This window comes from Calonectris borealis, chromosome 1 (assembly GCF_964195595.1).
Source record: "Calonectris borealis chromosome 1, bCalBor7.hap1.2, whole genome shotgun sequence".
Classification (NCBI taxonomy): domain Eukaryota; kingdom Metazoa; phylum Chordata; class Aves; order Procellariiformes; family Procellariidae; genus Calonectris; species Calonectris borealis.
The window spans coordinates 202,537,617-202,558,873 of record NC_134312.1 but is presented as its reverse complement, the minus strand read 5'-3'; the positions used below and the strand labels follow the sequence as shown (position 1 = coordinate 202,558,873).

The following is a 21,257-nucleotide window of genomic DNA, read 5'->3' as shown; positions in this document are numbered from 1 at the left end:
GTTGGACCAGAGACCTGCTGAGGTCCCTTCCAGCCTGAATTATCCTATTTGTATCTTCCATTTGTTGAAACACCAGAGAATCTCTCCTTTGGAGAAAAATCTTGAGTTGTAGAGGAAGAGCCACCACATAATGGTAAAAAGTTTGTGAAAACAAAAGCAGCAGGCTTTTTAAACTTCCAGTTCCTTTGACAGGCTAGCTTTCGTTTTATTACAGTGGTGTGCCTTTCTTGCAATTCACTGCTAAGGTCCTGTAATATTTGGTGAGCCAAAAGAGGCAGTACCAAAGTTTGAAACACGGTACTGGCAACTAGGAGCTATAAAACTTATCCCTGGTTTTGCATGTGTGACAATGGCGTGTATGCATAAGTTTTCCCATCTTTTTTTACAGATACCTGCTTTTCAAAAATGTGATAGCAATCCTTTTTGGTCTCCTTTCCTGAGAAAGTAAGACAAATAATTATTTGTCTGCTCTTTCTCCTCCTTTGATTGAAATAATTTAGACAGGTAAAAAGGGATTTCTATAATACTCCTGCAGTAAGCTTGCATGCATTTGCAACCATCTATGCCATTTGTTTGTTCACACAGTAGCTGCTAAGAAGCAACTTATGAATTTACTAAGATCAGAAGAGACAGCAGTAGGAATGTGATACAGCTCATACTGTCTCTTGTCATGGAAGGAGGTAAAATAGATAAACAGAGCACATGGGAATTGCTAGAAGTATTGCTATGATGGAATCTAAAGGAGAGAGAGAATTTAAAGTATTATGAAGGATGCGTAAAGGCCATGGGACATACAGAGAATATTATAACATGGAGAGCCAAAAGGACATGTTAGGGAGCTGAAGCAACTGCAGTACAAAACTAGGATGCAAATCTTTGTTAATTTTGGTGAAATCTATATATAAAAGTGTTTAAAAAAGACTCTAAAGAATTCTGTATTTTGGTGAAAAAGTTTAGTGATAAACCACTGGTATTTATACTGTGTATTTAATTTAGTCTAAGGTTGTTGCTGCAGAACACCTTGTCCGATGTGTCAGTCTCTTGATTGGTGTTCTTGGTTGCTATTGCTACACTGGTATATTTAAAGAAGAGGATGCGTGTAAATCAGAGTTGTTCCAGAACGCTAAGGTACGCAGCAATGTGTTTGGGAACTATTAAAAATTAATTAAACCATTAAATATAAAGTTATTTTAAAAATTCTATTCATATTGACACATTTTCAGAGCATGAATATTTCCATTGGTTTCTGCTTTTAAAAAAAGGCAGTTGAGAGAGGTTTAAGTATGTCACTGCTGCTGAAAGAGAGGAGTCACTGGAATTTTGTCAGTATACCAATGCATCAGTTTTGCAGTGGAGAGTATTCTAAATATTGATACATTTCTGAGTCATGCCTTTTAAAAAAATAAAATAGTTATGGACATGTGGACAAAGGACTACTTAGATAATAATAAGTCCTTTCATTTATAGGTCTTTTATGCAGGAATTTGTTAAGATCATTTGATGGTTTAAACCAATATGAAGACAGCTACTGTTATTATTATTATTACTACTCTTACTATCTGAGGTTGTTTTTTCCTTAAATATGGAAACCCAAAACTTACACATTATGAAGAGATGCTGTATTTTTCTTTTGTGATGAAAATATCAATGTTTCAGGCAGGTTTATCTTTTTGTCACTTCTGGCACAGAATGAGTCAAACAAAAATCAAAGAAAAAAGAAAGAAGTCCAAACTCATTGATGCACACTATAAATATCAAAGCTGTATGAATGAGAATCATGGCCTTTTGTCTCTGTGTGTGTGCCAATGTATAAAGGAATTTAACTGAGGTATTTTAACTGTGTTGTATTTTTACTAGTCTCTCATTCATTATGCCGGAGAAAGCATTTCTCAGTCTAAAAACAAACTAAATGAAGATGCCCAGATCAACTCACTGAGGACTTTGATAATACAGTGTACAAAATGTTTATGCAATTGTACCAAGGTAAAGTTTATAAAGGAATTTATATTTCTTTCTTCATTAATGAGATCACAAAGTTGAATATCATACATATGGTACCTGAAAAAAAATGAATTAACCTATCTGTACATCTTACTTTCTTACAGAACAGTGCGAATAAGGTGCTGTCTAATATATTCCTGCGTTTGTTAACGTCAAAATTTATGAATGATCTCGTAGATATTTGCAAAAATCTGGTAAGTACGTTCTGCCTGTTTCTAAATGCAGTGCTCTTCTATAAGAGGATTGTTTTTACAGTGTAATAATTTGGAAGCAAACCAAATGAGATACTTATTACTGAAAAATAAATCAAAATACATTGAGTTTTATAGAAAATGCCTAACTGGAAACATTTTTATTTAGCATTTAAACACAGGTGTAGGGGAAAAATGAGAGCAGATGGATAACATTTGATCAAGGTTAGCATGCCTTGATATATTACATTGTTAACATTAAAAAATAAATTATGTTATTTTTTGATTTTTTTTAATACTGTATTAGAGTAAAAGTATATACAGATTTTATGCCACAATGTAACAGATGACATTTAATTTTAATGCACTTGTAAAGTTTTAAAAGCTTCTATTTATTTTGTAGTTCGATGGACTTACGTGCCTTAAAACACTTTAAAGGTGTTTATTATATAGATATTAAATCTTCTAACTGTAAATGACCCTCCTTTCTCACTGAGAAAAGTAATAGGGTGGCACATCACTGTGTTTAGCACAATTCTTAAAACTTCTTTTTTGGTACATTGTCCTGTAGTCAGGTCGAGGTAGGCAAAATCCTTTGTTTTTTCAGGTGAGGAGAAGCTGAGAGTCTTACCTTCCGTTAACGTGTCGTCTGGTAGGGAAAGTGGTAATTAGTATGCCCTCAAAAAGGTCATATGCCTTCCTTTCATTTCTCTGTAATTATGAAATATAGTGAGAACTTTGTGAGTCTTGTAGAGAGAATTGTTTTTCAAATACTAACAATGTCCTTGGCACCATCTAAAACACAGAGACTAGTATCTGTCTTAGGAACCTTGTGTCCTAAAGAGAATAGTTCAAATCTAACAATTCATGTGTGTAGAAGACTGGTTTATCACAAAGGATGAAATTCATCAATTCAGTGTAGCCCTTACTGTCTTCACCCATTCTAGTTCACTGGGAAACTGTAGTGTCTTTTCTTGTGTTATGCCTGTGGTGTTTCTCCTGTCCTTAAAAGCCAACTGTAAAAGGATGTGGTGTTTTTGTCAGATGACGTTTACTGGAAAACCAAGTGAACTGGGAGAAGTGGATCTAACAGGGAATGATCCTGAGGAGAGTATAATGGAAGTAGATAACCAGGTATCTGATGATCTATTTGATGATCATTCAGTGACTGACATCAGTGATACAAATGAATCTGGTGAGATGCAAAATGTAACAGGTAAGTTTTCTCTGTGTCCAAAACTGTTTGCAAAAGCTTGTTTTTACAGATTGCTCTTTGCTTGAATGACAGTGAGATACAAAATTGTCCTGCTCTATTAATAGTTGAAGCAGGTAATGGTTGAACCAGGTATTTTATAAACAAAAATAATTCTTTTGTACCTCATTAGTGTTTTAAAGATGTTAATGAAATGTTCTAGCTCATTTGGAAAGGAGTTTATTTTTTATATTATAAATAGTAAAATGCAAGCAGAGAAGCTAGCTAACTTGTTCAAAGTTAGCAGAAATTTTGGCAAAGAGACTAGAAAGTGTGTCTGTAGGATACCTGTCTGTGTCATTAGACTGTGTTTCATTTTCTTAAAAGTAGTCCTATTTAACTTTTCTCCTTTTCCTGATCAGTAGTTCTTGACAAGGTCAGCTTTCTTATATCTCTGCACCTGCAGAGGGACAGGAGCATGAATCTGTCTGTTTATTCTTGTAGGAGCTATAAGTACTGATGTTCTCTTTTGGTTTAAATTCTTTCTTAAAATGGTGTGTATCTTAGTTTTTGATCAGGATTATGTCTTCTGTTTATTATTGAATGAGAAGGAAATCATGGTGTTATATTAATGCCACCAACAGCAGCAGCTGGTCTGTTTTCCCCATCATGTTGAAAAAGACTTCTAAATTGTCTTTAGAAGTATCTTCTCCAACCATCTGATAAACAATTCTAATAAATAAAGGTTGCAATTGCAAAAAGTTAAGAGTTCTACATGTGACAGGAAAATGGCATTTGTAGCTATTTCGTTTAGGTTATAATTGAAATTTCAATGATGATATTAACATAGTAATTGTCATCATTTCAATTTTGGGGAAGATTTGAATCCGTAATTTTAAATATATCCTAAGTTATAGTTAACAACACAAAAGAACTTAGCTGCATATGGTTCTGCTGAGTTCATTGTAACCTTGATGTAGAAATCAGCCATATGTATGGACACATAAAATTAAAAGCCTGTGTTTCAGACAGGGCCTTTGTAGAAGTGGGAAACACACTCAAGAAGCTGTTACTGATGCAGTAACTGCTCAATAACAAATAAACTTAAAGGTTGCTAGTACGCTATTCTGAGAACTTAAATTAGTTTTGTAAAGACCTAAAATGTTATCAACTTTTTTATTGTCTTTGGAGAAGCATTTCTTACATGCATATCTTATTTTCAGGTGCTTTGAGCCCATTAGCGGAAGAACAGTTGACAAAGCAGGATTTACTTCTCCTTGAAATTCTGAGGTTCTTATGTATTTGTCTAACTACAGTCCAAATTCAGGCAGTGAGCTTCCGAGCCTCTGATATACGGAGGAAGCTGTTAATGCTTACTGATGGCAGTGTCTTTGATAGTGCTAAACCGTTGCATCTGCACGTGGTGAGTGTGAGCTTTTTTTACAGCAGACCCACCTCTATATTTGTACTGTTTTTAAATTTGAATATTCTTGTCAATTGTGTATTCTTGTTTTTCTCTTATCATTGGTTCCCTGAGAATACATTAAAAAGGCTACTTTTAGTGTTTTGAAGTGTGCTGTGGTCAGGGAAAGAGCAGTTAGAATTTGTAAACCAGAAAATAAAGAGTTGAGAGGTATAAACATCTTGGTTTATCATTGATTATTTGTTAAATAGCTAGAAATGGTCTCTATAGTAGAATAGAATCTGTTTTTCATTTTAGAAAGGAAATGTTTTTGACTGCCAAAATTAAAAATTTCATGAGCTGTATTACTATGTGACAGTCTTTGCATGAAAAGATGGTCAGAGTCTAACGTGTAAGAGCCGACAATAGGTATCCTTGCTGGGGTGATTTAATGTAAGAGTTACTGAAAATGTTTTATAGTTTTTCTTTATTTATTTTCTTAAGTATTATTTTCCATTTTGGTTCTTTTTTTTTTATTATTCCCCAGTACTTGGTCCTTTTGAAGGAGCTCCCTATTGAAGAACACCTCTTGCCTGAAGACGATGTTCTTATGCTTCTTAGGCCTCTTTCGTAAGAGAGAAACTATTCAGCATGTATTAGAGCTATTTTATTTCAACAGCTAGAGGCTTTGGGGGCTGTTTAGTGTTTCAAGATATTTTTTCTTTCTTTCTTTCACAGTGCTGTATGTTCTTTGTACCGTCGAGATCAAGAAGTTTGTAAAGTAATTCTAAATAACTTGCTTCCTATAGCAGTAGGATTGGCCCAGTCCAGCACATATGCTGAAGAGACAAGGATTGCCCAAGGACAATTTTTGACAGTTGTTGGAGCGTTTTGGTATGTTTTACCTATTTAATACAGAAGTCTGTTGGGCAATAAAATTTTTAACTTTGCTATCAGTGCAAATCAGACTGTAGTGCTGTTGCATGTCTTGCTGTTGGTATCTATGATATCTTTATCCAGCATTTAACTTTCCAGATTTTCTGTGTCATGTTATATTTGTAGCGAAGAATCGTATCGTCCTTAAGATAGTATTAGAACAATAAATGCTATACTATTGTATATTAATAAAGACTGACTGCACTCTGAATTGCATCAGTAATTATAACAAGTGATAACTTCAGCAACCAAAAATGAATATTGTTTACAATTGTAGATTATTAATAAAAACATCAAATCCTCCCAAATGTGCCTATTGAGCACAAAAGAATGAACTGTGGGCAGCAGAAACTAACTTGTTAGACTTTTTCTCAAAATTGTGGGCAACTTTTTCGTTTATTGAAATCTTCCTTATTTTAGGCATTTAGCTCAAGGACAGAAATGCACAGCACCAGTAAGAGTGGCCCTTTTAAACTGCATGAAAGCCCTGCTTGAGGTAATCCCAGATTTTCTGACATTCATTAGTACGTTAAGTATATACTTAAGGTGTACTTAAGAACAGTATCTAAAGATCTTTTGCATACATCAGTGTATATTCCATTATAGGTCTCCTGTATATTTTAAACCACAATATTAATTTTCTTCAGGCTGATCCTCATTGCAAGTGGGCGATCCTTAATGTGATAAATGAAGATCTACCTGTGAGTGATGCTTTCCCACATTTTCTCGCAGATAGTCACCATCAAGTTCGCATTCTTGCTGCAAAGTCGATTACCAGGTGATAATGTAGATCTTTTTTCTTTTTATAAGAATAACGCTTAATTTCACTTAACTGGGTGTTACTTCTGCTACTGTATAGCTGCTCTTTTCAGTACTTCTGGGGCTTTAATCTTGACTGAACGTAAAAGCCTACCAAATTACTTTGGTAAGGTGTTCAGACTTTGTCTACATTTCAGTTATTCTGTGGGGGATGTGTGTGAGAGAGAGAGAGAGAGAGATAATATATATTAAAAAAACTATATATGATAGCAAATATTGCACTAAATCTATGATGCAAAACTTGAATAGGAAATAGTTGTTTATCCTGTAGAAATAGATTAGTAGATTGTGTAGCATAAAAACTTTTTCAAAGGATCTTGTATTTTGAATACCGTATATAGTTCTTTCTCCATACATCAAAAAGGATATAGTTGAACTGGAATAGGAGTAGAGGAGGGATGTTCAAAAGTATGAAACACTTTATGCACAGCTGTCGGTTGCATGAACTGGAGCCCTTCACTACAAAAAGAGTTGAATTGCAGGAGGTATAACATAACTCTACAAAATCTGGAGCGGAACAAAGTGAAGATTGGCAGTCTCTTCCAGTTTAAAGACTAGGGGACATCAAGTGAAGCTAACGGGTTCAAGATTCTAAGAAAATACGGTTTACTCCTTCGTACAGCATTCAGTTATCCTGAGTGTTATCCTACTATCTTCAACTGGCTGGATGTTTACAGGGGTTCAAAAAGCAACAAATTCACGGAAGAGGAGATCATTGAAGGATACTAAATATGGTCACAACTTCTAACTCATGATCTGCCTAGGTCACCTGTGGTCAAATGTTATATTCAAGGAATTATTATGCATACAAGGCAAGCATATGGTGATCTTTCTTAGGTATCTGCTAACAGTCACTTAGAATTGTTAGAAGAGTAACATTTGGTCTGATCCACTGTGATGTGTCCATTTTTGTTACAAAGAGCAAAGTGGGTTGGGCCGTTATCTACAAAAAAGAAATTCTTTGAGAAACTCTTTTCACATATACATGTGTTCAATAAATATATTCCCAAAGGACTTCATGATGTGAAATGTTCCATTGTGATGGACAACTGAAGTTTGGCTTCCTGCACTGGCAGAGATTGGGAAACTTTTCTATGTTTTCAGGCTATGCTCTGCCATTTCGCCCCAACAGATATTCTTAGTGTTATTGATAATGTTTGAGGGAGAGGAAGGAAAGACTGCTGTACAAGAAAGTTGAGAAGAAAATAATGATATTCAGAAAATCAGACTCTTATTATTTGATACGCATAATATGCAGTAATTCTGTAGACTAAATGTTATGCTAATAATTATTGTTCTTTTTTTTGAAGTTTGTTTCAAGATGTGAAACAGAGGGATTCTTCTGGAATATCAAAACCTCTTCCTTTGAAGCTCCAGCAAAAAGCTTTTGAGAATGCATATCTCAGAGTTCAGGAAGGAATGAGAAATCTGGTACCAACATCTAGTCATTAGTTTTGCCTGGTTTTCATCTTACGAATAAGATGACTTTTTAAATGATCGTGTTTAGTTTTCCAAGAACATTAATTCTTCTGGACTTCTGATAATCTGAGCTGGTGAAACAAAGTGGTAGTCAGGAAATTCCTTACACATCCAATCAGTCACTGTTTTGTCCACTTTAGAAGTTCGTAAACTTTTTCACCGTATGTTCCAGACTGCTTTTCTGTATAATACTATTCATTGTTGTGGGCTTCAGTACTGTAACACTTAAGAATCAAAGAGGAAATGGAGCCTCAATATTCTAGACAACGTATAAATAGTGAATAAGAGGCAATGTAAATTCAAATTATGTGTTTACATAGTATAAAAACAGATTTGTAAGATCATGTTTCCAGTGGTATTAGAGCAGTGGTTTTCACAAACCAAAATCTGCTTAAAAAATTAAACTATTCAGAAGAATATTCCTTCAAGTGAAGGAAAAGTTTTACTTCAGTGCAGTGACTGGAAATGCAATGATGTATATTACTATGGAATTTCTTTAACTATTAATTTTTCTATTAGTGTCTTTCACTTCTCATCCTTCCTTGCTACCATGCTAAGTCATCTACATCATCTCCGTTTTCCATTTTTTTTCTGTCACGCTATCATCTATCTGCATGTCATCTCTCTGCTACGTTTTCTCTCTGTTCCCTTTGCCTGCTGTCTTGTAGCTTGGGCTGGCTGCTGAGGCCTCATCTTTCTGTCATCTCATTTTATCTCTCTGTACTGTCGCCTCCAGCTCTTTGTCGTCTCATCTCATTTCTCTGTTGCCTGGGCTCCCTGTTCTGTCACCTCAGCTTGCTGTTGTCTATTAGCTTCTGCCCTTTCATTGCAGTTTCCTGTTACTTTCATTCAATGTTCATCACTTGTCAACACCATGCCTTAATAGGGGAAGAACTGCATTTGAATTATAAGGCAGTTCTTTCCTATATACATCAGGGAGGAGCAAAAAGACTTGTCAGTGGCTCCATCATTTCTCTGTTAAGTGCGTTGCCTTTGTTTAAACTGCTGATACTGTAACATGAATTGGAGTGTATGAGGTATCGACATGTGTGCTGGCATGCTGGAGGCAGTAACTTCTGGTTGAGGAGTGGAGCAGACAGCTGTGGGAAGTAATTTTTAAGCAATCAAAGCAAGATTTTCCACAGTATTTATGTCAATGCCCTTAATTTAAATTATTTATGCTCATTTATTAATTAGGAGATTGCTTTAACAGAATATTTGTACAAGTTCTTAATTATTTCTTATTGAAGGTCAGGGATGATGTAAGTCCTGAAGATCTTTTGGACAAACAGTGTAATGGAAAAGCAGTTTTGCTGATGCTTATAACCATGGTTCTGTGCTGCAGTCCTGTCTGTGAAAAGCAAGCTTTGTTTGCTATTTGCCAGTCTGTGAAAGAGAATGGATTAGAACCTCACCTTGTGAAAAAGGCAAGTATAAAATTCCATTTTATATTTAGGTTATAAATTAAGCTTAGGTTAAAATTGGAACAGTACAAAATGCTTTTGTCAGTATTGAAAGGTGTTAAATTTTTTAAAAGCATGTCTAATGTGGGACTTAAATATCTGAATGAATTTGTAATTATATTTAATGACCTACATAGAAATAATGACATATTTCATAAAAGGCAATTTTAATTTAATTTTTTAATTTAATACAAAATCTTGTATGTTGAAAGCACAGATCTGAAGTACAAATAGATTTTTATACATTGAAGATTGCAGATCTCATTTAAAAAAATCTTTCTAATGAGTGGAAATAAAGTGAGCTTTCCAACGTGAAAAATATGTAAAATAAATGCAAAGTGTTGGAAGATGGTATGTGTCTGGTGGACTTTTATTTTGAAGTTCACAAGGGCGTACTGAAATAATCGCTGTTTGTACTGCAGCCTTTCTTCCTGTCATTTTTCTAGTGCACATGTTCTCTCCTTTTTATCCTTTCTTTCTGTTCATTGCCTCTTATTTTTACACACAGTTTCTACCCCACAAAATGTGTACTGCCTGTCCTTTCTTTGCATACCACCTCATACGGGGTAGTTGTAGTTCCTTGATTGCACTTTTCAGAGATACGTCAATACAAATAATAAAAAAATTGCTTATGCTAAATAGGAGCTTAATTATACAAATATTCATTAAAAGGTTGGGGGAGGTGGGGGGGAGCGGGACATGGAGGTGTAGTACTGTCAGTTTGCCATAGTATCATGTACTCTGCATGCTATTTCTGCAGTCTTATTTCATGCACAGGTTTTGAAAAAAGTATCTGACATTTTCGGCTATAAAAGTATAGAAGACTTCATGACATCGCATTTAGACTATTTGGTGATGGAGTGGCTGAAAATAAATGACAGTGGATATAGCCTGTCTGCTTTTCCTTATGTTCTTTTGAACTATAGTAGCCTTGAGGAATTCTACAGGTAAGTTTGCTATATGCAAGCAGTTTATTTAGATTTATTTACAATTATGACACAGGGTTTCGAATTTCTCAATGTAGTAATGCTTCAGGATTTTGTTGTAAGATAACATATTGAGAGCTTTTAAAATGTATTCCCAGTATATTATAATTATGCTGGTAAGATTTTTTTGTATAGTAGTAGCTAAACAATAATTACAAGTTTAATTATACAGCAGAGGAATGGTATTTGTTGTATTATGCTAGAGATTTTTTAAAAAATCCAATTCAAGAACATTCTGGAAATGTATTTACTACGTTTAGGTCTTGTTACAAAGTTTTGGTTCCACACCTGGTGATTAGAAGTCAATTTGAAGATGTGAAATCACTTGCCAACAAGATTGAAAAAGACTGGAGGCAGGTTCTAGCAGACTGTTTCCCAAAAATACTTGTGAATATCCTCCCGTATTTTGCCTATCAAAGCCATGGAAAGAGTGAAGTAGCAGAGCAAAGAGATACAGCTTCTAAAGTCTATGATATGCTTAAGGATGAAAACTGCTTAGGAAAACAGGTATCTGTTTTAAATTTGTAAATTGAATTCTATGGCATTTAACAGACCTGAAAGAAACTTTTATATATTCTGTAAAATTTAAATAGTTCATGTTTATAGATACAAAATTATTATTTTACTAAAGCCAAACTAGCCAAATTTTTATCCCAAGGTTTTCAAGTAACTATTCAATAGAAACTTTCAGACAGACAGTTGACTTGAAGTATAATTTTTTTCAGAATGTAATAAAAATTTTTTTTACCATTAATTATCCAACCCTGACTTTCCCTGTCATATATCTGTTTAAGTCATGTTTTCCTCTTAAAATATTTTGTTAATGCATTATGAGGAGCCATCTTCCCCAGAGGCAAACTCTATATTCAGGACTAGTAGTAAAATTAAACATAATTTTTTTTCCCAGATACTGTAGGAAAGTAAATTGTTCTACCTGTGACTGCCATAGGTAAGACTTAACCAGACTTAATTTCTGAATGAATTGTGTGTCATGGATAATTGAACAAATAGAGAATGCGGACAGGAAAAAATGGGTTTTCTCAGAAGGAGAAGAAATGTTAAATTATTTTAGTTAAAATATTTTTTTCTTACTAAAACAGTATTTTTCTCCTTCTAGCAAATTGACAATTTATCTCATAATAACTTACCAGAGATTGTGGTTGAACTGTTGATGACCTTACATGAACCACCTGATACCACGGTAGAAGAAGGAGCTCATCTAAGTAAATATACAAGGTACATGCTTGTAGATTTTCTAAATGTTGAGTGTATTTGTATAACATTGTGCATTAAAATGTGCCCTTCAAGCATAAGAAGAGGTGGCCTTGAAGTTAAGAATTAAAGGATTTTACTGTCATTAGTAATGATGTATCATGGGCATGCTTTCTCGCATAGTTCTTCCCCAGTATCAGTAAGGAGAACCTCTATAATACTTCAGTTATGGAAAGAATGAATGGCTGGGCAAGAGAATGCCATTGTATGTTGGTGAGCTGGACTATGGTGATGCCAATTTAGATTAGTTCAAATTTGGATGGACTGCCCTCTCTGTAAAGTTGGTGAGGTTTTAATGTCTAAATTAAAGTGATTCTTTTAAAGGTCTTTAAGTATTTCGAAGTTACTGAGAAGTGAAGTGAACCATTTCTTAACAGTTCTTGTAGTGGCAGCTCTTGCCTTTGGTAAGGAGATTGTTTAAGCAATGCCAAATAAACAAATCCCTAATTAATAGAAGTATTCTAATGCCATAAATATCTTCATTTTTATGAGCTTTTCAGTCTTTGTTGTTGTCCTAAAAATATCACTATTTGCATAATTATATCTGGAAATAATTTTCCAGATTTTTGTGCTTAGATACAAACTATTTGGAAAAACATTACACTTTCTGAAGTTATTGAAGAAGATATTTTTATTGTAGAAATATAAAGTTGAAAGGAACCAAAGCATTTCAGTGAAAATCTGCCAAAAGTTAAATGGCTGAGAATTTCAGAACTTTATAAAAGAAGTTTGTTTCAGTGAGCTTGTTAACAGACTGTGGTGTCTGCTTGTAATCAAAGTTTTTCTTCCTAAGAAGTGAATGGTAAGAATAAGAGTGATGAAACTTAGGTTTTGCTGTTTTGTTACTATCATGATGCATTTCTTTTCTTTTTGAGGTCCAAGAAAAGTTGACTAGCCTTTTTTTATAATGGGGAGATTCATGATTACTTTTTTCTCAACCAAATTGTTCCCATAATTACAAAATGCAGAAGCTTTATCCATGACTTGCAATTAGATTTTCCTACAAAGTACCTTAGATGAGACAAATGTGTGGGGTTTTAGCCATATGAGCTTTCAAAAAATAATAAAATAATGTTAAGAAAGTACAACTTAGAAAGCTGCCATAGAGGGAAAACAGACAGCTAAAAATGAGACGAATGTCACTCTGCTGGATGCTTTTGGTGCTTCTTACTTACTGAACGCAGAAAAGATTTCCTGGGAGTTACGTGTTTATTCAATGAGACTTACTTTATTTAATACATGGGGTTTGATTTTGGGAAGGAAAAAAAAAATCTCTTTTTTATTCATTTAGGGAACTGGATCCTGTTCCTAATCCTCCTTATTTTCCATCTTATGTGATTAAGGCAACCTTGGACTATATTAGCAACTGTCATAAAAGCAAATTAAAAAGTCTTGTAGCAGTTCTTTCTAAAAGCCCTGTAAGTATGTAATGATGATTTTCTTTTTTCTGTAGAATATAAGATTTATTTTATGGGTACATTTTGGTTTAATTAGACATCTTCGTCATGTATATATGAGGAAACCTCTCTGTTCTTTTGTTTGCCTTCTGAAATGGAAGTAAGTTCAGGGACACATTAACCTTACAAAAATTACATGCTTGAACTATTACATAAGTTATATAATACATATAAAATAATGTATAAATAGAGAGGATTATTTCAAAGGTTGGGGAAATCTGTGTGTACCAGACACAATTTAGATGCAATTCATTTCTTTGGCAAATGTCTGAAGAGCGTTCTAAAATAATTACATTTGGACAGTTTTATCTAAATACTATCTACAATTAAGATACTAAAGTTTGCTTCCCTTACTGACAGTGTGGAATTTTGTAGACTGTGATATTTTTAGACATTTGATTTTCAGTTGTTAAAGGCAAATTTGAAGGCATATAAAATTATGCAGTCCTTGCAATAAATCATAAACATATTACTGTCTTGTAACATCATTCCTTAGAAACATATCTTTTCAAAGTTTATGCTATTTTATTGCATATGGTGTCAACAACTTACTTTGCCTATCCATAAACAATCTAAAAATAAGAAAAAAAAACTTTTTCTGGACCATGTTTGTCTAAATCTTTTGAGTGTAAAAGTTAATATTGCCAGCTAGTGGAATAAGTTCTTTAAAACGTAACACAACCTGCCTAGTACTTTAAGATAGTTACTTTTATTTTTTAAGTTAACAGTTTTAACAGTTGCAATCTGTATTGATACATTCTATGAAATAATGCATTTTGTATGTATGACCATTATGTTTGAAAGAATATAGATTGAAGCACTACCCGATATTTTAATGGTTTTTATTTGATGTTTCTCCTGTTGGTGAAAACTGCCATAATTGTTTGGTTTTCTGAAAAAAGAGCACAACCTTTCTCATGGGGGGGGGGCCGGGGAGAGAAAAAGAAAATTAGGAGGTATGGGGCTTGTAGTCCTCCTTGGAGAATTGGTTTCTATGTAGGTCTTATGTTTGTTTAAAGCAGTAAAAATAATAAAGTCTTTTTGTCCATGTCCTTTAAAAAAAAAAAAATCTTTATCGCTTAAGTTTTTTCTTGATATAAAGTGTATCTGTATTGGCATTATGAATTTTTTTTTTTTACTCATCGTTTATTCATTTTTAGGATTCATTCCAGAAAATCCTTCTAGCTCTTTGTAAGCATGCATCAGATACAAACAATATTTACAAGAAACACAGAGTTCTTACAATTTATCACTTGTTTGTTAGTCTGTTACTTAAAGAGATAAAAGATGGTTTAGGAGGAGCATGGGCTTTTGTCCTCCGAGATGTAATTTACACCCTGATTCACCACATCAATAGCAGGTAAATACGGTAATTATATCTTGCGCTTCCTTGTTCTTGTAACCTTGCATTTTAGTATCACTAGTAGATGTTAATTCATTTGTAGAAATGATTGGAATTTGCTGAAAGAAAAAATTAAATTGCCTTTCTTTGATAATATCAGAATTTAAATTTACAACTTACTGAAATGTGGAATGTTTTGTGCTATCCTTGTATTTAAATGTTTGCTAGACTGCAGAATTTCGTATCTATAATACGCTCTTAAATTGTAGAAATAAGAAGTGTTGGGAAATTTTGATGACAGAAAGCGTGTTTGGGAATTTAAAGGATATGGGAGAAAAATTCAGATTGTGGAGTTAAGTGCAAAGTAAGCACATGTCGAATAAAATGTGCTTATTGAATTAATAAAGAGTATTGACATTTACATTCTCAACAATAAGTAGCTAACAAAATGAGTGAGAATTGGTACTTGTTATTTTAACTTGTCTTCAGATTGAGAAAACTGGTACTTCATCAGCCTTAAGATTTAAACAGAGATTCTTATCTTTCATAAGGGCTAGAGATATTTTCTTACTTGAGGTTTAGCTTTGGATTTCCAAGACAGTTATTCACCTAAATGTCATTGAGTTTAAGTGCAAGTTGATTGCTTTGCTTGTTGGAAGCATTTCATACCCTGAAATATTGGAGAGAGGTGTGGATTTTATGGTAAATGCCATTATTATGAGACTTATTATTGTGACTGACATCAAACTAGGGGCGGGGGGCAGTTGATGCATTGGAGAGCAAGGCTGCCTTTCAGAAGGACCTCCTCTAGCTGTAGGAGTGGGACGACAGGTACATTGGGAGGTTGAACAGACAACCCCTAAGTCTTTTCACCTGGGATGGAATAACCCCATGCACGAGTGCAGGCTTGGGAGCTGACTGTCTATAAAGTAGCTTTGCAGAAGAGGACCCAGGAGTCTTGGAGGACAAACTGGATGAGTCAGCAGTGTGCTTTTTATCACTGAAGGCTGACTGTGTACTGGACTGTGCTGGCAAGAGTGTAGCCAGCAAGTTGAGGGAAGTAGTCATTCCCCTCTGAGCTTTGTGAAGCTGCAGTAGGACCTCTGTGTCCAGTGTGGGGCCGCTCCAGCCAAGACATGAGATATAATGACAAACTGGGATGGGTTGAGTGGAAGACCCCCAAAGGGGTAAGTGGAGTTGATCTAATTTCTGTTTTCCAGTTTCTGGAGGGGAAGATACCTTGTAGAGAAGGTAGAGCCAGACTTTTCCTAGAGGTGCACAGAGAAAGGATGAGAGGTAGCATGCACCAGGTTGCAATATGGGAAATTCTAGTTGGACATAAGGGAAAAGATTTTCACAGTGAGAATAGCCAAATACTGGAGCAGGTTGCTCAGAGACGCTATTGATTCTCCATCCAAGGAATGTGTCAGAATTCAACTCAACAAAACCCTGAGAACCTGATCTGACTTTGAAGCTGACCCTGCTTCAGGCAGGAAGCTGGACTAGATAATCTCCAGGTGCCCTTTGTAACCTAATTATTTTTTTTTTTTTAAATTAATGGTTATGTGAGGGAGGGGAGGGTTCAGAGAGCATGTTTTCCACTTTGTTCTGTTTCTGTCAAACATTGTTCTGGCAAATAATAATCTAAAAGCCTTTTTGGGTTGGTTTTGGGTTTTTTTCCTTCTTGGAGTATATTTTTCTTTAAAGTGATCTTTTTCTTTTTAAAGTGATCAGTCAAATTATGTGTGTTTTGTTTCTCCCATGTCTCCTGAGCTAAATCCTTAGAGCTGATTGAGTTGATAATATTAAAGTTTAGTATCAGTTCTATAAAGTTGATTTATATTTCCCTTTTTCCCGTATTCTTCCCTGTTGTATAGTAGGTTAATACTTGAGAAAATGACAATTTGTATTTCTTCAGTTTCATTTTTTTGTTTCCTGTGACAGACCTGTTATTATCAGAGACGTATCCATGCGCAGCTTTTCACTCTGTTGTGATCTTCTTCATCATGTTTGCCACACAGCGGTTACATGTTGCAATGATGCTCTAGAGAGCCACCTTCATGTTATTGTAGGAACCCTAATACCTCTTGCCGTGGACCAGCCAGAGATTCAGGAACAGGTAGTTTTCAGTTGCTGCTTATTCCTTATCTGTTAGCTTTTTAGTTCATGTTCACTGTCGTAAAAGCTCTGTCTATACTCATGTTCAATTTTAATTCATTTTTACTATGCTTTGTAGATTTATATAAAAAATATTATTTGGGATGTAACACTATACCTTTAATTTTTTAAATAAAAGTGTCTTTACTTTTGGTACTTCTATTTTGACAAATCATAGAATCATAGAATCATTAAGGTTGGAAAAGACCTCTAAGATCATCGAGTCCAACCATCAACCCAACACCACCATGCCGACTAAACCATGTCCCTAAGCGCCTCATCTACATGTCTTTTAAATACTTCCAGGGATGGTGACTCCACCACTTCCCGGGGCAGCCTGTTCCAAGGCCTGACCACTCTTTCAGTAAAGAAAATTTTCCTAATATCCAGTCTAAACCTCCCTTGGCGCAACTTGAGGCCATTTCCTCTCGTTCTATCACTTGTTACTTAGGAGAAGAGACCAACACCCACCTCTCTACAACCTCCTTTCAGGTAGCTGTAGAGCGCGATGAGGTCTCCCCTCAGCCTCCTCTTCTCCGGCTAAAAAAACCCAGTTCCCTCAGCTGCTCCTCATAAGACTTGTGCTCCAGGCCCTTCACCAGCTTCGTTGCCCTCCTCTGGACACGCTCCAGCACCTCAATGTCCTTCTTGTAGTGAGGGGCCCAAGCCTGTAGCGTTGCCTGGGGTTGTTGTGGCCGAAGTGCAGGACCCAGCACTTGGCCTTGTTGAACCTCAATACAATTGGCCTCAGCCCATCGATCCAGCCTGTCCAGGTCCCTCCGCAGAGCCTTCCTACCCTCGAGCAGATCAACACCGATCTGCTTGGTGTCATCTGCAAACTTACTGAGGGAGCACTTGATCCCCTCATCCAGATCATTGATATCAAGATATTGAACAGGACCGGCCCCAGTACTGAGCCCTGGGGAACACCGCTCGTGACCGGCCGCCAACTGGATTTAACTCCGTTCGCCACAACTCTCTGGGCTCGGCCGTCCAGCCAGTTTTTTACCCAGCGAAGAGTGTACCTGTCTAAGCCGTGAGCCGCCAGCTTCTCTAGGAGAATGCTGTGGGAGACAGTGTCAAAGGCTTTACTGAAGTCCAGGTAGACCACATCCACAGCCTTTCCCTCATCCACGAGGTGGGTCACCTGGTCATAGAAGGAGATCAGGTTGGTCAAGCAGGACCTGCCTTCCATGAACCCGTGCTGGCTGGGCCTGATCCCCTGGTTGTCCCGCACATGACTCGTGAGCGCCCTCAAGACGAACCGCTCCATAATCTTCCCCGGCACCGAGGTCAGGCTGACCGGCCTGTAGTTCCCTGGACCCTCCCTCCGGCCCTTCTTGTAGATGGGCGTCACATTGGCAAGCCTCCCGTCGTCTGGGACCTCCCCTGTTAACCAGGACTGCTGGTAAATGATGGAGAGTGGCTTGGCAAACTCCTCCGCCAGCTCCCTCAGTACCCTCGGGTGGATCCCATCTGACCCCATAGACTTGTGAGCGTCCAGGTGGCGTAGCAGGTCATTAACTGCTTCCTCTTGGATTATGGGGGGTTTATCCTGCTCGCTGTGCCTGTCTTCCAGCTCAGGGGGCTGAGTACTCTGAGGATAACTGCTCTGACTATTAAAGACTGAGGCAAAGAAGGCATTGAGTACCTCAGCCTTATCCTCATCCTTGGTGGCAATGTTACCCCCCGCTCCCGCATCCAATAAAGGATGGAGATTCTCCTTGGCTCTCTTTTTGTCATTAATGTATTTGTAAAAATATTTTTTATTGTCTCTCACGACAGTGGCCAGGTTGCGTTCTAGCTGGGCTTTTGCCTGTCTAATTTCCTCTCTGCACGACCTAACGAGATCCCTGTACTCTTCCTGAGTTGCCTGCCCCTTCTTCCACAAGTGATAAACTCTCCTTTTTTCCCTGAGTCCCAGCCAGAGCTCCCCGTTCAGCCAGGCCGGTCGCCTTCCCCGCCCATTCTTCTTGCGGCACATGGGGACAGCCCGCTCCTGCGCCTTCAAGACTTCCTTCCTGAAGAACGTCCAGCCTTCCTGGACCCCTTTGCCCTTCAGGACTGTCTCCCAAGGGACCCTCTCGACCAGTGTCCTGAGCAGGCCAAAGTCCACCCTCCAGAAGTCCATGGTAGCAGTTTTGGTGGCCCCCCTCCTTACTTCACCAAGAATCGAGAATTCTATCATTTCATGTTCACTAAGTCCAAGCTGGCCTCCGACCACCACATCTCCCACCAGCCCTTCTCTGTTTGTGAACAGCAAGTCAAGCGAGGCACCTCCCCTAGTGGGCTCGCTTACCAGCTGCGTCAGGAAGTTATCCTCCACACACTCCAGGAACCTCCTTGACTGTTTCCTCTCTGCCGTGTGGTATTTCCAGCAGACATCCGGAAAGTTGAAGTCCCCCACGAGAACAAGGGCTAGCGACTGGGAGACTTCTGCGAGCCTCTGGTAGAATACTTCATCTGCCTCCTCGTCCTGGCTAGGTGGTCTATAACAGACTCCCAGCAGGATATCTGCCTTGTTGGCCTTCCCCCTCATCCTTACCCACAAGCACTCGACCTCATCATCGCTATCATCGAGCTCTAGACAGTCGAAGCACTCCCTAACATACAGGGCTACCCCACCGCCTCTCCTTCCTCGCCTGTCCCTTCTGAAGAGCTTATAGCCATCCATTGCAGCACTCCAGTCGTGAGACTCATCCCACTACGTTTCCGTGATGGCGACTAAGTCATAGCTACCCCGCTGCACAATGGCTTCCAGCTCCTCCTGTTTGCCGCCCATGCTGCGTGCATTGGTGTAGATGCACTTGAGCTGGGCTACCGATTTCTCCCCCGACATTGGCGTGCGGTCCCTAGGCTCTTCTCTAGTGAGCCTGGTTTTATCCCCTTCTACCTTCGAATGTAGTTTAAAGCCCTCTCGATGAGCCCCGCCAGCTCATACGCGAGAATCCTTTTCCCCCTGTGAGACAGCTGAACTCCGCCTGTCCCCAGCAGGCCCGGTGCCGTGTAAACCTCCCATGATCAAAGAAGCCAAAATTCTGCCGATGGCACCAGCCCCTGAGCCACGTGTTGATCCGATGAGTTTTCCTGTTCCCTTCAGTATTCTTCCCTGCCACTAAAGGGATCAAGGAACACACTACCTGTGCTCCTGATCCTTCCACCAATCGCCCCAGGGCCCTGAAGCCCCTTTTGATCCCTTCGGGACTTCTCTCTGCAACCTCCTCGCTGCCAGCCTGTATAACCAGTAGCGGGTAGTAATCGGAGGGCCGTACCAGTCCCGGGAGTTTCCATATTTAGATATTCCATATTTAATTCCTGTGGCTTTAAACAGTGATTAAGATGTATTTGTATCATAATTGCTGAGATTACTGTATCACTTACTTTCTAATTCTCTATTTATTTAGTCTATAAAAAATCAGATTTCTTAAAGAGCTTTAATGGTGTTGTAATGTCTTGTATGTCTGCTTTGAATCTGTGCACCTTTTTCAGACAAATCTGAAAGAGAATTAAAACCTTCAGGGTAAGTTTCAGAAGAGTTGTTACCTTAGTTGAGTAGAGACTCCAAATCAGTGGTACCACTAAGGAAAAGATAGAGCGAACATAGGCATTGGTAAACTGCTGGTGATGGCAAGCTAATCAGTACAAGCACACGAGTAGCCAAGCAGTTACCTACGAAGCTCTGTAGATGATTTCACAGGAAATACGATGAAGACCTTTGGAAGGGGAAGGTGTCTAGAGGACAAAGAGGAAATACGTGCAAAGAACAGATTTCAGTAGTTCAGCTATTTATTTAACAAATTATCATTAAAAATAAATGTAGTGCATAGGCCTTAAGAGGGAAATGAAGCAGTTTCTGTTGCGTGACAGGCCTTGTTTTCCTTCTGGTGATTTGCATGTGCATTCTGCTGGGGATGGAAATATACTTAGATTCAGAGACTTATAATTAGTAGCTGAAGGTGAGAAGAATATGCCTGTTGCACTTCAGGTCCTCATGATTGCCTTCTGGCTTAATCTGATCCCGTGGTGCTGTATGCACCTTCGTGGTTGCAGTGTAGCCCTACATTGTCCTCCTCCTTGTACTTCCAGTTCAGTTGGAGGGCTATGCTGATCCAGCTGAAAATAACCTGGCAATCATTTTCCCAGCTTAATGATCATGATCAGATTTATAATATGTCTGTGCAAACAGTTGTACATGCACGACTGCAAAGGCAACATGTCAGGGCATCCCTGGGCAGAAACAAAGTGAGCAGGGCAGAAATTTCTCTGAATTGGAACTGATATCAAATATGAAACCTTCTCACATCATACTCCTGAAGGGAAGTCCTTCCTCTAGTGATCACTTTTCAGTTTCTTCTCTTTATTTTTCTTCTAGCATTGAATGGAGGCTAGATAATCGTTTTCAGGTAAATACAAGTCTCCAAATAAAAACCTCATCATTTAGATTGTAGACTCCGCAAAGCTGCCTGGATTGAATATCCAATTGCATAGATTTGTAAGTAAAGCATAAAAGCAGTGTTTTTGCGAAGAAAGTATGGTACCCATTTAGCAAGCATTTATTCA

At 37.6% G+C, this 21,257-nt stretch overlaps 1 protein-coding gene across 3 annotated transcripts in view; it reads left to right on the top strand.

Annotated features, from left to right (window-relative positions):
• ATM (ATM serine/threonine kinase) overlaps positions 1-21,257 on the top strand; it is an 80,755-nt gene that overhangs the window by 16,122 nt on the left and 43,376 nt on the right. The window contains exons 14-30 of one of the 3 annotated variants that reach the window (XM_075140033.1): positions 997-1,128; positions 1,858-1,983; positions 2,106-2,195; positions 3,237-3,408; positions 4,608-4,807; positions 5,334-5,416; positions 5,525-5,680; positions 6,143-6,218; positions 6,370-6,500; positions 7,852-7,972; positions 9,271-9,447; positions 10,261-10,430; positions 10,730-10,976; positions 11,587-11,705; positions 13,033-13,159; positions 14,359-14,558; positions 16,485-16,659. In XM_075140033.1, coding sequence (XP_074996134.1) covers positions 997-1,128; positions 1,858-1,983; positions 2,106-2,195; positions 3,237-3,408; positions 4,608-4,807; positions 5,334-5,416; positions 5,525-5,680; positions 6,143-6,218; positions 6,370-6,500; positions 7,852-7,972; positions 9,271-9,447; positions 10,261-10,430; positions 10,730-10,976; positions 11,587-11,705; positions 13,033-13,159; positions 14,359-14,558; positions 16,485-16,659 — 2,502 coding nt within the window. Of the gene's footprint in view, positions 1-996; positions 1,129-1,857; positions 1,984-2,105; positions 2,196-3,236; positions 3,409-4,607; positions 4,808-5,333; positions 5,417-5,524; positions 5,681-6,142; positions 6,219-6,369; positions 6,501-7,851; positions 7,973-9,270; positions 9,448-10,260; positions 10,431-10,729; positions 10,977-11,586; positions 11,706-13,032; positions 13,160-14,358; positions 14,559-15,959; positions 16,660-21,257 lie in introns of those variants that run through there. The other 2 variants (XM_075140034.1, XR_012672022.1) reach the window with 2 other exon arrangements.